Source organism: Botryllus schlosseri, chromosome 2 (assembly GCF_051294905.1).
Source record: "Botryllus schlosseri isolate E-star chromosome 2, Bs_hap1, whole genome shotgun sequence".
In the NCBI taxonomy this organism is placed as follows: Eukaryota; Metazoa; Chordata; class Ascidiacea; order Stolidobranchia; family Styelidae; genus Botryllus; species Botryllus schlosseri.
This window is the reverse complement of record NC_137237.1, coordinates 14,669,061-14,687,522: the sequence shown is the minus strand read 5'-3', so window position 1 is coordinate 14,687,522 and position 18,462 is coordinate 14,669,061. Positions and strand designations below refer to the sequence as shown.

General features: G+C 40.2%; 4 protein-coding genes across 4 annotated transcripts in view; 3 read left to right on the top strand and 1 right to left on the bottom strand.

Moving 5' to 3' along the window:
* LOC145433757 (prefoldin subunit 6-like) overlaps positions 1–17,592 on the top strand; it is a 134,908-nt gene extending 117,316 nt beyond the window's left edge. The window contains exon 2 of the mRNA XM_080310958.1: positions 16,482–17,592. Coding sequence (XP_080167084.1) covers positions 16,486–16,869 — 384 coding nt within the window. The 5' untranslated portion in view covers positions 16,482–16,485 and the 3' untranslated portion in view covers positions 16,870–17,592. The remainder of the gene's footprint in view (positions 1–16,481) is intronic.
* Positions 1,666–4,811, bottom strand: LOC145433753 (R3H domain-containing protein 4-like). Its single transcript, XM_080310952.1, has 7 exons — positions 4,601–4,811; positions 3,724–3,864; positions 2,918–3,033; positions 2,791–2,857; positions 2,412–2,578; positions 2,213–2,354; positions 1,666–2,118 (listed from the first exon to the last, which is right to left on the bottom strand). Exons 1-7 carry the CDS (start codon positions 4,689–4,691, stop codon positions 2,012–2,014), a joined length of 831 nt encoding a protein of 276 aa, XP_080167078.1. The 5' UTR covers positions 4,692–4,811; the 3' UTR covers positions 1,666–2,011.
* LOC145433815 (chaperone Ric-8A-like) lies at positions 15,759–16,250 on the top strand. The gene has a single exon (XM_080311073.1). The coding sequence runs from the start codon at positions 15,759–15,761 to the stop codon at positions 16,248–16,250; it is 492 nt and encodes a 163-aa protein (XP_080167199.1).
* LOC145433750 (CDAN1-interacting nuclease 1-like) lies at positions 16,940–18,123 on the top strand. The gene has a single exon (XM_080310950.1). It carries the CDS (start codon positions 16,940–16,942, stop codon positions 17,912–17,914), a length of 975 nt encoding a protein of 324 aa, XP_080167076.1. The 3' UTR covers positions 17,915–18,123.
* Positions 18,124–18,462: the final 339 nt, after the last annotated feature.

Genomic DNA, 18,462 nt, shown 5'->3' with positions numbered 1-18,462 from the left:
GTACAATTGGTCAACAAGGTTGTGCTGATGATGAGATTGCGGGTATGCCGAATACCCATAATTTTTACAGGCATATCTAGACCGAGGTTCGGCATTCATGTATGAAAATTGAACATTGAACATATGACTGCTCTGCTGTTAAATCCCCAGGAACATGGTTAGTCGGATAAGGTAGCGCCAAAGAGGAAAAGATTATTAATTTTGCGAAGGTCTGCTGTTGAATTATGTGAACTCAGCAGACATGGTTGTTGCATGTATAATAGCATCATATGAAATGCGTCGGAGCCGGAGCTACCCCTCAAATAACTAGCTCCAGCTCCGGCTGAATTTTATATAGAGCCTCGGCTCCGGCTCCAGCTCCAGTAAAAATGCACGGCTCCGGGGCTCCGGCTCCAAAGCCCTGGTTGGAACGACCATATCCTAAACGACCACGAATGACGACCATATGATATAAAAATGAGTACAAACTTACGACATCATTACCGTACCCGTACCGTACTGGTACCACTTCAACTTGAGAACCGATATACCATTGAAAATGATCACTTTGGTCACCTCTAGGCACTATTTGTTACTTGGGTAGCACGGTACAGGTACAGCAAGAGAGATCAATCGCAGTTCAATTACCGATGACGGCACTGGTACGACACCTTTCACAAATGGTACGGTAATCTAGCCGCAACAGCAATTGTCCGCAAAGCGTGTCTGATCTCAAAGATTACTCCAAGTCGTTTCGGTACCTTTCCTATATCATTTTCATGATGAAAATATTCATAAACTGACTCCATTTGCCAACGCATACCGTAACTCACAAACCACTAATTCAGCAGTGACCTGTCATCCACTAAACGAGTAGATTATTACGTCACATTATTATATCTTTACTGACATCTAGAGCGAGAGAAATAAAAGCGGTAGAGAGACGGTAAATTCTGTAGGTTAGTTCAGTTATCTTCAATACACAATACACACATAGACAGACAACCATGATATATATATATATGAATGTAAAATTGTATACATAGTATTAGGGTTACCATACGCCCCACTTTAGGAGGATTTGTCCTCCTTTTTCAGGAAATCGAAAAGGTCTTCGACGCCTTTTGTCCTCCTTTTTTGAAATTCGCCCTACTATACAGCTTTGACAGCTAGGTTAATGGACAGGGTCAACTAAATACCGGCATATATGACGCGAAATATGTAATGCGGACGTTCGAGTCGGAAGAATCTTCCCAATCGATATTAGATATTTCCTCCGGCCATCCAAAAGGGAAAGTGCAATAAAATGCTGAATCAAGAACCCTTTGGAATCCAACTGCCCCAGATGTATTACTGTAGTTTGAATTTGAAGATATCAATCATATGCGTCCGAAATCCAGTTGACTGTCTCAAAATGGCGCCAACATGTAATAACTAGAGTCGATTATGCCCTCTACCCCACAACATTACGGCGCCCCCTATGTCTCTGTGAATTCAAAATAACCTACTAGAAGAAGAACTGTTGAATTTCCCAAATTACGCGCTGTCACGCCCTTATCGGATTGATACCATGCCACTGATCCACTTTACTTATATTCGGGACTGCCTTGCCCAAGACCAGTTGCTGCCTGCTATGATTGGATGACTCTCTATTCAACCCCAAAATATTGGCCCAACGCCAACACATATGGTATCATGTCAGTATATTACGTCAAAATAAAGATCTGTTTCGCATTCAATCCTTCTGATATTCACTAAAAACACTGGACTTTTGCAAACTTATGATCACTCAAACCTTTTGAAAAGAGTTCGTCAGTTCGCATCGAAAACGTATCAACAGCGAGCAAGACATCAAAAAATCCCAACAAAACGGCAAATGCAATCAAAATATATGTATGTCGTATATATACAAAAATATGATAAAATATCCGCAACAAAATTGATTTTACATAAGAACATCAACTGGCTAATATGAGTTAGCAATGGTCTAAAAATGTAGTTTGAAGCTGATATAGGCAAGTAAGTCGAGTTGTCATAATCGCTCTTTGATGTATTGCGACAATGTAATGTTAGGAATGTGGAAAACCTCATCTTTCTTCGTCTGAACCTCAGTGAAGCGATTTCCACTCTGAGTCACACCTATTATGTTAGAAAAATAAATCATTACGAACAAGTGACAACACAATCACCTTGGTAGGTCTTCATATTGGATTTTATACATTTTAAAACCTACTTTTCGACATCAGTCCAAGATACTGGCATAGTGCATGCATCAACAATCTTTCATAGCTGCTCGATAACACAGAGGAATATTTTGACTTTGGCCACTTGTGAAAAAACTTGATAACATCTGATTCCAAACCTTCCAACAAGCCCTGAAGACCAACCTTTGAATTTGATCAAGCCCAACATATATGCTCTATCATATTTACCAAAGGCACATGCTTTTTCTTTAATGCATTTCTTAATCGCTTCCCAATCCTATGGTAGCATCTGTCCGCATGCTCATTTGCACAGTCATTTGTTTGAGCAGCGATATTTTCGGATTTTGAGTTGTCGCATTTTGGCAAGCTTGGATTACTTGCTTTAGTCACCAACCCTGTGAAATATTTAGAAGTGACAGGTGAGTAGAACTGAACAGGCCATGAGCACTGTGCAGTTGGGCATATACAGAGGCCGGCGTAGCCAAAAAGACACTTGTCGATTCCGAATATTACCACAAAGATAAGTAAACGACTTCATTTATGTAGTAACAGTTTGCCTGGCGAAAATCGTAGTTGGCTATACCCATGCCAGGCTAACAGATTATACCATTCTCAAGAAATGTGATGTATTGGTCCTGCTGTTCCCCATTCAGCTCCGAAAAGGTATTCCATATCTTGACACAGATGAAAATTTCAATAGAAAGTTGAAAGGAAGCATCGAATTTGAATGTTACCTTACGCAAATTGTCATCGGACACAATTCGTGAAAAAGGGGTCTCCGAAAACTCGCATTCTTCGCTTGGGTCACACTCCTCATCATTTTTGTTCCAGAAACTCAACAGATATTTAACTAAAAAATATAAATTTGCACATTACGGTGACTGAGCATAAAAGCGTTAGCATAGAATAGCAAATATGGGACAGGACACATTAGGGGGTTGTCATAGATCGGTAGAGTCATTGCAACAGTATATGTGTGTTACTTGCTTTATGTTACTCACAACCCTTTGAGGAGACATTCTCAACTATAAATCATGTCATCGTTTAGGATATTAGCTATGCGCTAAATTTGAATACGTGACGAAAATCTGCTTGGATGCATAATTTAGTGAATATGTTTCCTGCACAATAGTTGTAGAGCATTAACAAAGTCGGACAGTTTTCCCAGGGGCGATTTATGGAAACACACCTTACCTAACATTCTTCCAAATGTGGCTAGGTTAAATTTACTTGTCCTGAAACTGACCATAAGAGAGTAATGATGAAACTTTCAAATGCCCGAATCAGTTGCAAATATCAACTCAATAATGGAAGATATATATAGTCAAAAACACTCCAACTAGAGAAGTAGGAAGTGTGTTGTGGAATTCCACCATGTCCAGGGCCACATTAAGACTGTATCAGGCAATGGTATAAACAGAAATCAAAGAGATTTTAGAGTAGACAAGTTGCTTAAAAGGACTATGGGTGTACTCCAGAACGGTAACTGTCGATAGCCCCGAAACATTGACACTTATTTACATTATATACCGAAACTAACCATTTTCCATTCTGTTTAGACGACGTCTCCCTTTCCCCTTGGACCTGGATCCAGGTGAAGGAATACAGTAATCAAGAGTCACATCCGCCAGTGTAAAGCGATCAATGTTCTTGTGTCTTTTGTTCCAGTTACTTTCGTTTTCTGCGTAAATGTATACATGTTCCAGAGTGTTCATGCAGTCAATTATCAAGTTTAAGTGTATTAAACTGGATAAAATTATCTTATTCTTATATTAGCCTATATAGCCCTAAGCATTTTATAGTATTGGCTATAAATACCGATCGGAATAGTAGGCTACTGTCAATTAAAGTTTGAGCACAGCTTGATTGCTATCTCACAACACCACTGATGAGACCATATCTCCACAAGATAATGATTTAGGATAGATGAAACTATTCCGTCCATGTCGTAATGGTAGGTAGTAGCCTATTGTTAAAACAGAACATTGTAGTCTTATTATTGTTAAACACAAGCAACTAAATCATGTAGTCAAAAATAAAAGATTTTTGGGACAGTCCTACAAGCAAGTGACGAGCCAACCTAACAAGCTGCTGACGTGATGCCCAAACTACTAATAGTAATACCTTGCATGTACATTGTACGTACAACCATCACAATTTTGGGTCCATTTTTTGGTCCAACAATAGAGGGATAAAGGTGCGACAAATTAGTAGTTTCAAAAGCATTTCTATTGTCCAGTATCAGTTTATTAATAATTGTCATCAATTCAAAACATCACAATACTGCGATGCAATGAAAAGATAGGACTCAGGTTAGCCCCACAATACCTGCAATCTAAAGATCAAGTCAAATATTGTCCATTCATTATAGCCAAATGCAATCAAGACTATAGTTCTGAAGATGATGACCGACTCACTGTTCACATTACACGGCGGTGCTGGAGACGATGCAGATCCACAATCTTGTTTTTCACCGCTTAGGCAATCTTCTTGCTTGGTAAGAATCATTCTTAGAATATTTATATCCCTCTTTTACAAAGGGTGCCTTTCTTTTGGATATATACAGTAGCAGGAGGCCTACTGATATAAATATTAAGCTACATAAACTAAACTATTCCTAACAGGTCACTGTAAATTTTAAAGGTGACAATTTCAAATAGAAATAGTATAAGAATTTGTGTAAGCCTACGGTTGCTAGGCTGACAAATGCATTGATCAAATCAACTTGATACCAGTTTTCTGCACAACAATTGAGTATACTGGGCTACTGGTAACATCAAATTTTGATATTTTCTCGTCCATCGAATGGCCATAATAAGCAACTCATCTAGTGAAGGATCATCAAATAAACAAATACATTCGTGAGATCAACAATTAAATTTTCTGAAAATCGGCTAGGGGAATATTTACTTTGATTCGAATGAATACGGTATGGGACATTGTTTCAAAGTTGATCGTGCCGAAGCCATGACTGAAAGAATATGAAAACTTCGCGTAAAGTTTGCTACTCTGATTCCACTGCGACTAACGATTCCAGATTGGGTGCTACATGACGTGCTAGCTGACAAGATCTTGTATGCCTTGCACATTGAACCTGCTATATATTATATTAAAGGTTTATTATAATAACGATACTGTAAAGCTTTATAAAAAAGCTTATTTATCTCCAGTGTACTCACACAGCCCAGCAAGAACAAAATCACGATCTAGTTGTAGATAACTAACATAATCAAGTACCGTAACAAACTTACCTATGTCGCTAGATGGAGATAAAGATGTATCTTTGATGGTGTCCGGTCCGGTCCGAGAATGCTATTACCGAGAATGCTATTACCGAGAAGGACAAAACCGAGAATGGGACATTACCGAGAATGAACATTTCCGAGAATGGACATTACCGAGAATTAACATCACCGAGAATGGACACCACCGAGAATGGACATTACCGAGAATGCAATATATGCAATGCAGGCATGTTATGCATATGAACAGGTCGTGTGTGTGCATCACGGCGTTGCCACATTCGGTATCGATTCTCAGGTATAAATTTCCCGACAACGTCCGTTACAGTAAGCTAGATTCTTGGCATTGGCCATTCTCGGTAATGTCCATTCTCGGTAATGTCCGTTCTCGGTAATGTCCATTCTCGGTAATGTCCGTTCTCGGTAATGTCCATTCTCGGTAATAGCATTCTCGGTAATGTCCATCTCGGTAATAGCATTCTCGGTAATAGTATGGACCCCATATCGCACTCCAACAAAAAGAGGAACATCTTTTGGGAAGATTGATTCAACTCAAAGATTTTCCATGCGCTAAGTGCGATTATAAGTCACTGAGCTATAAGTCAATAGTGGGCAGGGTACGTTAAAAATTCATTACAAGCTCAAGGTGTACGACGGGAGTAGATGTATCGAATGTAAACGTTGGATAGTTGATGCCTCCAGGCAAAGGTGGGTGTTTGATTGAAACAGTACTGCGAGTCGTTTCCACTCCATTCTATCTTTTCATTTTATCGCAACCGTATTATTAGTGTCCTCTTTTCAGATTTCCAAAATATGGTAACCCTAGTGAAGTTGAACCAAGCGGTGCGCATCTCGTATTCCCAATGTTGTCTCCAGCGGAGACAATTGAAGCGTAGCCATTTTGTCTCCTTGGCTACCTAGTCGTCGGAAATTTTACCTGGGCGCTTATGGGTTTACGTATTGTACCTTCATAAAACGGACTAATAATCAGGTACTGTTAGTTATCAGCCGTCCATCTTTTGATATTGCGTTTATACTAAACCATTTATTCCTATAACTTACAGATTATAACATCGGGAATTCTGGGAATAGAATAAGAAGTACGATAGAAACAGGATATAACTCAGATGTCAGAACAGCAGTTAGCTATAGAAGTAAGATTCACAACTCTGAACTAATATCACTGATCATTGGGTGATCCTTTTAAATTTTTCATCCATATGCATTTTCACATCCATGTACAGGTGATTCCAAGATAATGTCGAGGGGTGGGGGTGGGGATTAGTCGGTCAGGTGTGCTGTGCTTATAAGTTATAAGCTTATGGCTGTACAAAACGTTTGAAGGCAGTATCGAGTTTGTGAGGAGTTATAGCGAGGATGAGGAAATACAGTGCAAGCGGCGATATCCACTTACTTTTTATCTGTGAGATTTTAGCATTTATAAGGGAGACAATTTTTCATCTAACACTTTGCTTGATGCCAGCTTGACACTTTGAAAATTTTTCTATTTACAGATACATGAACAGATGATTGTATTATGCATTAGTTTGCAGCTGAAGGAATGCTTAAGAACACCTGATTATTACTATGGTATGTGTTCAGTTTCCCTTGGAAGCAATGGTGCTGTAAAGAACGAATGGATTAGAGACATCAAGAGAGAAAATTGGAAGCCCTCAAAATATTAAAGGATATGCTCCAAAGAATGGAAAGAGCTCTGAAACAATGGAATGAGCAAGAAAGAGCCGCGGAATAGAGACTAACACCGAAAGGAACTGTGACATCGAGCAGACGAGCACTAGGCCAAGGTGTATGCCAGTTTGAGAAACTGCAACTGGTCGTTCGGCATGCTCCTATCTGTGTGTGTCTTGTTCAGATGAAAATATAATCTGACGATTTTTGATTTATTTTCAGCAGCGGCCTGACTTTTCCGTGCTTAGTAGCAATTTGGTCGAAAAGCTGTCACAATGAAATCGTCTCGAGACCCTCACTTAAATAGGGGGTGGAATTTCTACGGAAATCATTTATGTATAATTATTAGGGCGGTTTTTTTTGACATGTCAAAATTGTAGCGTTAAGTCAAAATTTGTCAAAATTTTTCATCAAGTCAAAATTTTTTCGACATCTGCATTTCGTTTTTATCGTAGATTCTGCACTGTCGGTGTACATATCATTTGATATTTTACAGCTTGTAGCCTATTTTATAGGCCTACCGTTGTAAACGGCTAATTGTCTGCTCATTGTGAATCGTAAACGGTCAAATAAAACAAATAGGTAGACATGGTGTTATGGTCAACGTACCGCAATATCCTAACTGAAGAAAGACTTCTTGGACATTGCATCATTCTTACATTAAGAAGCGCACGATGAAAAATTGTGATGTAGACAACATTGTCAGAATAAAGCAACACGGTGTGTCGCCAGCAGTGTACGCACAACTTGAGTGTTGTCAGCCAACAACTGCTGCTGTTAAACGTCCTTGGCAAGCTTCTTAGTAAGAACATGCACTTTCTACCCAAGAATGTAGGAAAGTATCTCTCGTTGTACTACAACATCTTTTAATTATTTCTACCATAATAGCCTACATATTGTAACCACTGGAATTCTTCATAGGGCCAGATTTCGTTAAAATATTGTTTTTTTCATGTAAAAAGTTGCCTGTTTCTAAGCCAAAAACGTTTTTATTTTTTCAGCCAAACTGCGTCGTTAGGACAGTCAGTTCCAGCCGGAAATGAAGATTGAGTGGTACAATTTTAACATTATGTGGGAAAACACCTAATTTGCATACGTTAGGTCAAAATTTGGTCAAGATTCAGTTAGGTCAAAAAAAGTCAAAATTTTGATTTTTTAGGTCAAAATTTCCTTTTTTTTTAGGTAAAAAAACGCCCTAATAATTATACATACAGTCATCTAGCTAAAAATCGCCAAAAGAAAATACTATTGTAAAGAACTAGTTCCATATATTTTAACAGGTCTAACATTAACGCCCTAATAATTATACATACAGTCATCTAGCTAAAAATCGCCAAAAGAAAATACTATTGTAAAGAACTAGTTCCATATATTTTAACAGGTCTAACATTAAAATCTTAAAACCCGTATACCCAGTGTGTCTTCCGATACAACCCTAAAGCCAGATTTCACCCAAAAGATTTCAATGTTGTCAATCGGCAACTATATCAACTCCACCAGGAATTATTTCAGTAGCATCAATGTCAACATGTTTCTTTCTTGGCTACTTCTGTTTTAAATGCAAGTGTTCAGCATTCCTGACACTCAAGCAATTACATGAATTAGTTTTGTTGTTCTGTTTCTGATATTTTGGTTTTACAGGGTACCGTATTCAATGACAAGCCTATTTGGTCATCTCAATCTGCAAGAAACTAATTATCCTTCTTTATTTCGATGGCACAAAAGACTGGCATATTTCCGGCAACGTTGAAAACTATTTATGAATTGCCCAGTTGAACCATACTCTTTCTATGTGGATCGCTAAAATAAAAATGCCGTATATCACAATGATCTCGTTGATATATTTCTGGTGCATAAACCATATAGTCATAGTGCAATTACAGTTTAATAAGCGTGGCAAAATCATGGACAGGGCAGAAGCAGTTTAGGTCTAGATAACTTCTTTGAGACATCGAGAGCAAACTTGATGTGTTCCCGCACTCGCAAGCAAACATCACCGAAGGCGATTGGCATCACTGCTACTGAAGACTGCTTCACGTTGAGTTTGATGTAGTCAGAAGCTAATCGTTGAAATATTCGCGTCGGAATGTCGTTGCAATGCAGTATCCCTTGAAGTTACACACGAGTCTTCGCCGTTTTAGATCCATCTATGGATACGGAAGTCGCAAATGCAATCCATGGCGTCATTCATGGCTGACATACCTATTAGAAAGGGTATACTATAGTTCATTAATATGGTCTGTGTTAGTTTTGTGATAAAACATACTTATTCCAGACGAAAACCCCTCGAAAAGCGTAAAAACACGGAGAATCCCAGTAGTTCACCATAAGCACCAGTGCGCAAGTAGGTAGCCAGAGCTGTTATTCAATTTTCTCCGCCGTCACGGTAAGTTGCGCACTCCAGTGTTTATATAGCTCAGTGAGTTGAACCGGTAACGTTATGCAGCGAAAGTACTGAACCATGATGAGCGGTTTCGCGATAAGAAAACCGAACTATACGCAATTACACATGGATCGACTCTATCACCGAATGATGTTTAACGGTGAGGCGGCAACCGCAACCGGCGATATGGTACAGTCAGCGGGGCCCTGTGGATATAATGCTGTATCAGCTGTATCAGCTGTATCAGCTGTATCAGCTGTATCAGCTGTATCAGCTGTATCACCCTGTGGATATAAAGCTGTATCAGCTGTATCAGCTGTATCAGCTGTATCAGCTGTATCACCCTGTGGATATAAAGCTGTATCAGCTGTATCAGCTGTATCAGCTGTATCAGCTGTATCACCCTGTGGATATAAAGCTGTATCAGCTGTATCACCCTGTGGATATAAAGTTGTATCAGCTGTATCAGCTGTATCACCCTGTGGATATAAAGCTGTATCAGCTGTATCAGCTGTATCGCCCTGTGGATATAAAGCTGTATCAGCTGTATTAGCTGTATCACCCTGTGGATATAAAGCTGTATCAGCTGTATCACCCTGTGGATATAAAGCTGTATCAGCTGCATCACCCTGTGGATATAAAGCTGTATCAGCTGTATCACCCTGTGGATTTCCCTACCTGGTACCGAATACCGTACCACCATTATTGCCGTCTGTTAGTTTGTATTTCAGTTGGATGAAGAAATAAAGACTCCGTCTGTCTCTCTGACCAAACCCGGCCTCTTATGGTGCGCAGATATCAGCCCAACGGATCCTTTGGACCAGTGATCCTCCGAGAACGCCAAATTGTCCCCCTATTAGGCAATCCGTCCTCCTTTACAGCTTTTACAGACAACATATAATGGATAGATAAAAAAAGGAAAGGACGTAGTTTATTTTTGTCCTTGATGCTTTTGCGGCATATACACCGACTCGATACACATACACACGATCTGCGCATATGAATGTCGGTAATCGGTGTGGATAAAAATGGTCAACTGTATCTTGCATATGTTTGGATTGTTCGCGAAACGCTGGTATGACCCGTGTGAGCGACCAATGATTCAATGATCGTGCGATTTACTGAGCCTCCATTGTTCTCTCACAAATAAATTGACTGCAAACGAAATGATCGAAGCTTACAGCTTTTACTTTGTCGTAAACTAGATTATAGTAAAGTAATTTGATAGCAAAATGTTCGTTCATCGGTTCAGAATCAATGACCACTCAATCTGTATTTCAGACAGGCAGCAAAATGCAATGACGTAATCATACCTCGTACTTCGAAAAAGCAGCTTGACTTGAATTGTGACTTGACTCGTGACTTGACTTGACTTGACTTGACTCGACTTAATTGACTCGAGTCACCTCCAAAAATCGAGTGACTTGACTTGACTCGAGTCACCTTCGAAAATCGATTGTCTTGACTCGAGTCAAAATGCGAAATGGCTCGAAATGACTCGTGACTCGAAGGTAGTGACTTACCCAACACTGATACATATTAATATAGATCTGCGGCCCGTTATATCAGGCAAGTTGAGAACCCCCGACGACGTGGAAATAGGCAGAGTGTGTCCATTCTCCATTGGCAGCATTCATCACAATGAATGTAAAGACAATTCATGGTTTCTAGTGTAACAGATATTCTGACATCTTGGCCGGGATCAAATTAAATTTCGTTACTTTGTGTTAAAAGCTCTGCTTGCGAGAAACTCTGTTGCGAATAAATATTCGTTGGTGTCTAGCCTAGGGTTACCATATTTTGAGGTACGAAAAAGAGCACACGTGGGCGTTCTCCGATGACACTTTCGATTTCTTGAAACAAGAGGGCAAAGAGCCGTGTATGGACTCGTGGGCCTACGTGGGCCTGGACGTCTGTGACTGTAGGAGTGTATTAGGTAGAGGTGTAGTATCTGGAGGCTCATATAGTCTAGACCAGTGATTCCCAACCGAGGCCCTGCGGGCCGCATGCGGCCCCCAGCTAGCTTTCTTGCGGCCCCCACAAAAATATTGAGAAATCTATTTATGAAAAAAAATTATATTTATAAAATACTCTGGCTTGGCTTGGAGTCTTCAATTAGGATTGCAGGAAAGTTGTGAGTAGACTGCTAAGATTATGTCACTGCTGTTTCAATGCAATGTGCCCTAACTTTCCAGAGTTTAACGGGCAGTACCTATAGATATAGGTATTGACAGGACCGTAACTGCCGCATCCCAAGCCCCCCAATTGGGATTTTTTTTCGCGCTGCGCGCGATTTCAAGTTTTCAAGTACCTTAATTATTCGGTACTCTTCGACAAAGATAAAATAGGCAAAGATTTATAGAAGTATAGGCATATCGGCGTTGGCCATTACCGCGCCACGACGCACCAAGACATATAAAGGCTTAGGCCATGTAACATGCGACTTCTAGAAGCGTGCCAGAACGATCGGCAGCGAGAAAACCTTGGCCGAAAAGGACTGCCCTTACGCTGACCGAAAACTTCGTTATGTATATTCAAAATAGGTATAATTGACCATATTCGCCTAAATGACTGGCGCCGAATGTTCCTGTCTTGGAAATCTGAACGTCACGAGACAAATAGGCTACCATCCCGCAGGGAAAAATATAGGCCAGTGAAGAACTACCAATTTGAAATCGTGTGCATATTTTAGTTTAGTACGTTTTAGCGATTCTATATTTTTTGATATAGCAGACTGGAGGTCACGAGTGGTCCTACCTTTTCAAACACAACTCACTCGGCTCAACCGGTCAATCTGATTACGTGAGCAGAGAGAGGATAAAAATTGATACCAATATATATGCAATTCCCGATTATATTGACCGATTCAATCATGAATTTTATAAATTTTTCGCACTTCGCGCGATTAGTCGAGAGAAGCTGCCTAAAACGTACACCCGATTTAGATGATAAATAGCGGTAAATAGCCTTCTAGCCTGAGGAGGTCTGGGGGCTTTGAAGTTCTGTTTATCACCCTATGGGGGCTCACGAGAAACGTTTTTTTTGGGGGGGGGGACTGACGAAGTGCTGTTACGGCCCTTGGTATTGATAACTAATTTACGGATAGATGTGCAACAAGTGACTAACGATTGAATACGCAGAGATGCGTACTGCTTAGCTGGCAAAAACAGCATACTTTGTAGTCCTATAGCTCGCGACCCAAGCATCCGTATAATTTGATATGTCGGTGTTTATCGAAAGCAAGTGTCGCACTGATTCCAAAAATACGAGTTGAAATCTCGCCAGGGCAATAAAACTACTCCGAAATAGCCAGCAAAGGTTGATTGTTCTGAACAACGGGAGCGCGGCAACACAATGGCCAATGGCGTCAAGCGAATGACCGGAACAATGTCAATTTTCATATTTTGGTGACTATTTTGGGTTCCTTTCATTGCCTTGGTATTCGTGCGGCCCCGGTCGTACTCTGAAATTCTAAATTTGGCCCCGCCACCGAAAAAGGTTGGGAACCACTGGTGCTATCTAATTTACATAGTGTAGGACTTACGCAGGACCGTAACTGCCTCACCTCAAACCCCACAATTGGGGGGGGGGGGCGAGCTCGAAGGTGGCAATTCGCGATCATATATTGACCGACTCAATCATGAAATATATAAATTTCTCTTGCTTCGCGCGTTTACGCAAGAAGAGCTGATTCACTAAATGTGTGATAGACTACTAGACTATTTCGCGCATCCCAGACATAGTATAGACGTGATACAGCTGATACAGGGTCATACAGCTGATACAGCTTTATATCCACAGGGTGATACAGCTGATACAGATGAAACAGCTGATACAGCTTTATATCCACAGGGTGATACAGCTGATACAGCTGATACAGCTGATACAGCTGATACAGCTTTATATCCACAGGGTGATACAGCTGATACAGCTGATACAGCTGATACAGCTTTATATCCACAGGGTGATACAGCTGATACAGCTGATACAGCTGATACAGCTGATACAGCTTTATATCCACAGGGTGATACAGCTGATACAGCTGATACAGCTGATACAGCTGATACAGCATTATATCCACAGGGCCGTCAGCGGTACAGACACAACCCTTTCCGATTCGGCTATGGATTTAGCTTTTTCATTCTGGCAGAATCGTCAGCGAATTGGACCTGGCTGGCTACTATATTATACTTATTTGAATGGGTTGCATCTTTGCCCATGCGTTTGTTCTTTCTTGAAACCCAGATTTGAAAGTAATTCTTCATGTGATTGAGTGCGCAATAAGGACAGTAGCGTGCACAATAAGGCAACGCAAGAGAGAAAGAGAGAGAGATTCGGTTCCACCAAAAATACACAGATATTCTGTATTCTGTATATGTATACAGAGGGAAGTGTACCATGTGATGGATGTGGCTCTGCAGAAGAACCAAACCAATTAAGCTGCAAAGGCCTAAGAGATCGTGAGATCATCAAGTAAAGTAGGGCCTACAATAAGCAGCACAAGCATCAAGCACAGTAGATACCAAAACCCTAAGAACCCTCTGACTCTGACCCAAACCCTATAATGACCGATGATGACCCTTATAACCCCTGTCCCCAACCAGAACATCATCGTTCAAGCAGGAAGCAGCCGCTGCTGTCCTTATTGCGCGTGTGCACGTTTGTAGCGACTTTTCTTATTGGGCATATGGAAACTGCTCATATTGGAACATGTTGATATTTAGGATTTTGAACCAATAGTTGAATATGGAATTTTACTGTTGACTAAAATTGGATTTGAAATCATAAATCAGGATTTGAAGACGTGGATTTTTGTGCGGACTGGCCTTATTGTGCTCTCAATAACACCAACCTGTAGAAATAATTCAAGGAGCGTATGCGTGCAATGTGCAGAATTGTCGTATTTTTTCTATGGTATGTGCGCAAAGCAAATACAAATGGTATTTGTCAATACCAGTATGTGCTAGTCTGCTAACAATCGTTTGATTATCAGACTTAATTCTTATCTAGGGTGGCCTCTTTTAATTTACATGCAATTATTGCCGGGAAGTAATGCAATCGTCCAACCAAATTTCTAGTTTTCCTGACCTATCTCGTGCGGACGGAGCGAAACCAAGCGCTTGGAAACCATCCTTGGAACATTTTGCATCAATAAACAATGGGGCATTTGTATTCACCAGTGTATCTCCACAGGAAAGAGAACAATTCACAAGTAAACTGCTGAATATCATACATGACCTAATACAAGTACCCGGCGATCAAGAATCAATTGCAGTGTGTTTGTCAGCTCTGGCAATCATGTCCAGAGATGCTCACTCTATTAATGAACAATTCAACTGCAGAAGAACTTGGCTGGATCTTTGTCTACTTGCGGGATTGAACGTTGCAAATCATGAAGATGGGGTATCAAAGACTTTTAATACGAAGGAAGATATACTGATGTTATGCCTAAAGTGTTTGAGTAATTTGATATACATCACAAAAGATTCCAATCAGTATTGCAGTGATACAAATTTCCTAGAGTCTGTTATTAAGCAACTGGCAACACTTACTGCAGTAGATACCACAAGTACCAATCTGGAGTTTCTATTTGTGCGCTTGGTTTTCCTTGTGACTGCTTTGAATGACAGAGCACGATTGGATGTAGTGAACCAATATAATGGAAGGAAAGTTCTAATTGATTCATTGAGTAGAAAGCTGTTACAATGCCATGAAACTGAACCAAAAATCCCAACTTCGCGTGCTGTACTGTCGCAAAATCTGTCAAAGTCTTGTTGTGAAATATTCAAAACCCTTTTTAATATGAATATGAAATGTGATGATTTAAATCTCCCCGAAAGTGTTGTTAATGACTTCGAAAGTATTGTATCTCTTTGTCGCAAATTTCTTCTAATCATAGTGGAGAATGATAAAGGGGGCACAGAAAAACTTCATGTTGACGTTCAAAACTGTCTGTATTCCGTCGTTTCATCGCATTTTGATGATGAGGCGTTCATACCACCACTGCCTAGTGACAGAACCGAAGTCCTGTTTTCATATGATGGGGCTGACCTACCTACTTTTGAAGACAGAGATGTCAGTTCTCTGTTGGTCATTTTATGCCAACTCCAACGTAAAGTTCATGCTGACGATACTTCTACGCAATACCTTGTGCCGGTTTTGTCATTATTAAGTGTATTGAGTCGGACTTCGAGAATTGTGAGAAAATATTGCAAAACATTTGTAATTCCGCCACGCAAAGACTTCAAGAATCGTCCGGAAATGGGGTCTAAATTTCGGAACAAATTGATCAAATTGTTCACCGACCATAACACCGAGATAAAAGGAGCCGCCGCTGATTTTATATTTGTTCTTTGCAAAGAAAATGTGGACCGACTGATTAAATACACGGGTTATGGTAATGCGGCAGGATTACTGGCTAGTCGCGGTCTGCTTGCAGGCGGAAAGGGCAGCAAAGCATACTCTGACACAGACACCGATTCTGATACTGAAGAATACCGGGAAAATATTGACAAGATTAATCCTGTTACAGGTCATATCCCACCGGTGTTGCCCAACCCTGTTGACAGTATGTCCGATGAGCAAAAGGAATACATGGCAGTCCAACTCGCTACTCAAATTTCAAAATTATCGAGCAATGAAGTGATACAGCCAGTATGTGTTGATCCAAATACTGGAAAACTGGTTAGCTTCCAACAAAAAGTTCACGAAACTGTGTTGCCTGAAGAGAAAGATTCGGATGACAGTGATTAAGTTTACCATCAGTTTGAGGCTTATTATTTGTGCCATTAATATCCTGTTGCATGAAATGTCAGTTGTATGCAGTTATTTACTATCCTTATTGGGTCTAATTGTAATGTAGCACCAATGTCAAAATTGTATTATGTATTCTGCACTAAATTTAACGAATTATGTGCGTTTATGTTGCCTATTCAACTTTTACTCTTTGTGTTGCATAAGTATTGTCAATCATTGTTTTAACAGCAGTATGGATAAAGTTGATAAAAAATTGCAAGAGGAATTTAATAGCCACGTCTTGAATTTGCAGAAGAACCAAAAGACTATTACAAAGTGTATCAAATTGCGACAGCAGCTCGAATCGCAACAGACGGAAAACGATTTGGTTAAAAAGGAACTGGACGTGCTGGAAGGCGATGCTGTCGTGTATAAATTAACGGGTCCCGTTCTAGTGAAGCAAGATTTGGACGAAGCTAAAGCCAACGTTCAAAAACGACTTGATTACATCACCGGCGAACTGAAACGTCAGGAGAGCACGATTGAGGAGTTTGAAAAGAAGCAAGAGAAGATACGAGAATCTTTAGTGAAAATACAGTCTTCTTTGCCCAAGCCTCCAGCAAAAACAATAGCTTGAACTTTGATCTGACTTTTTGCACGCTTCCTCAAACCTGAAAATTTCTTCTCAAATTCAGGGATAGGTTAATATGAAGCTTGCGGAGTACCGACAAATCATCACCCACATTGAAGGACAAAATCGTAGATGTAGTAGAAGTGCTTTGAATGATGTGCTAGAAAAATTCATTTCGCTGGGTAGCTACGATACCTTGTTCAGCATTTTTTTGAATTACATTCAAAAAAGGGTCCGTGTCACATTTAGCAGCAAAACGAAAAGCGAATCGTCAAAGTATTATTATCAACTTTATAAAGATATGGTCAACGACAAATTTGTCGCGGACGAACAATCACACGTCCTAGTTCATCTTTCCAATCGATTTGAGATACCGCCTAGCTTGATGGCAAGGATTATCATCGAACAGTTCCTGCAAGATCAAACAGATGCTGAAGGGAATGAATCAATGAACATCAAAGATCCCGATACGCAAATTTCTGTTTGTGATCAGCTGACAAACACAAGAGCATCAGCGAAAAATCTGGAATTGTCCGCATTGAACCCTGTACCTTCAAAGCAAGTAATCTCTTCCTGGCTAAAAGATCCTTACCTGATCACTGATGGCATACTTCGGGAACAAGTGCTTCAGTGCATCAGCTATGATGTATGTTACGGGCCGATTAATGATGCTATCCGCCACTCAGTGGGTCTTGAGTTTGAACTGAAGTTACGTGACTTTGTCAACGGTCTTAAATTACCATTTTTGGACGAAAATGACCTCCGCAAGCGTGGGTACGATAAAACTCCTGATATTAAGCTAGAAGTTCCTATTGTGGTTCATGGGCAGCCTGTTTGTTGGATTGAAAGCAAAGCGTCGTTCGGTGATTTAGAGACTCATAATGAATATTTACGGGGACAATATCTGAGCTATTGGAACAGGTTCGGCCCCGGGCTTGTCATTTATTGGTTTGGGTTTATTGATGAAATTTTTGAGGAAATGAAAAGGCAGGGAATGCTCACCATGGACCGGTTTCCTAACACGGATGAGATTACTTTTATGAGCCCATGATTATAGGTTATTTTTCTGAGGGGTTTCGTGTTGCATGTTCAATATCCGTCTTGTTTGTAGGATGCAATTCGTTTTGAGTTTGGTCAGCATGTGTAAACTCATCTGGTAACAATTTTGCGTAATAAAATTTGCTTGAATTCGCTGATGCATGTTTCACACTTCGTAAACAGAAGAAGTCACTATTCATCATTGATTTTTTTGAGCAGGAAGTTCCGCCAATGTTATAGCCTAGTTAATTTATACAGTGCCTATTCCATATCGAGGACTATGGCGAGAGCAATGTACGTTAGTATTTGTGTTATTCTATAATTCCTCCATTGGACAATCTTTGTATCTTTCCAGGGATGAGTTGAATGATACAATGGATGAGGCGAGCAGGAAAGGGAATATCCAGGTTATCATGTCTTTCACTTTCAAGCATGCTAGTTTTCTATGTGTTTTTCCCTGCAGATCGAAGGTAGTGCACTGGAATCAGTGTTGTATGGACTAGAAATTTTTTTTCATTTAATTTAGTAGGCACTGATATATCTGGCTAACATAGATAACCT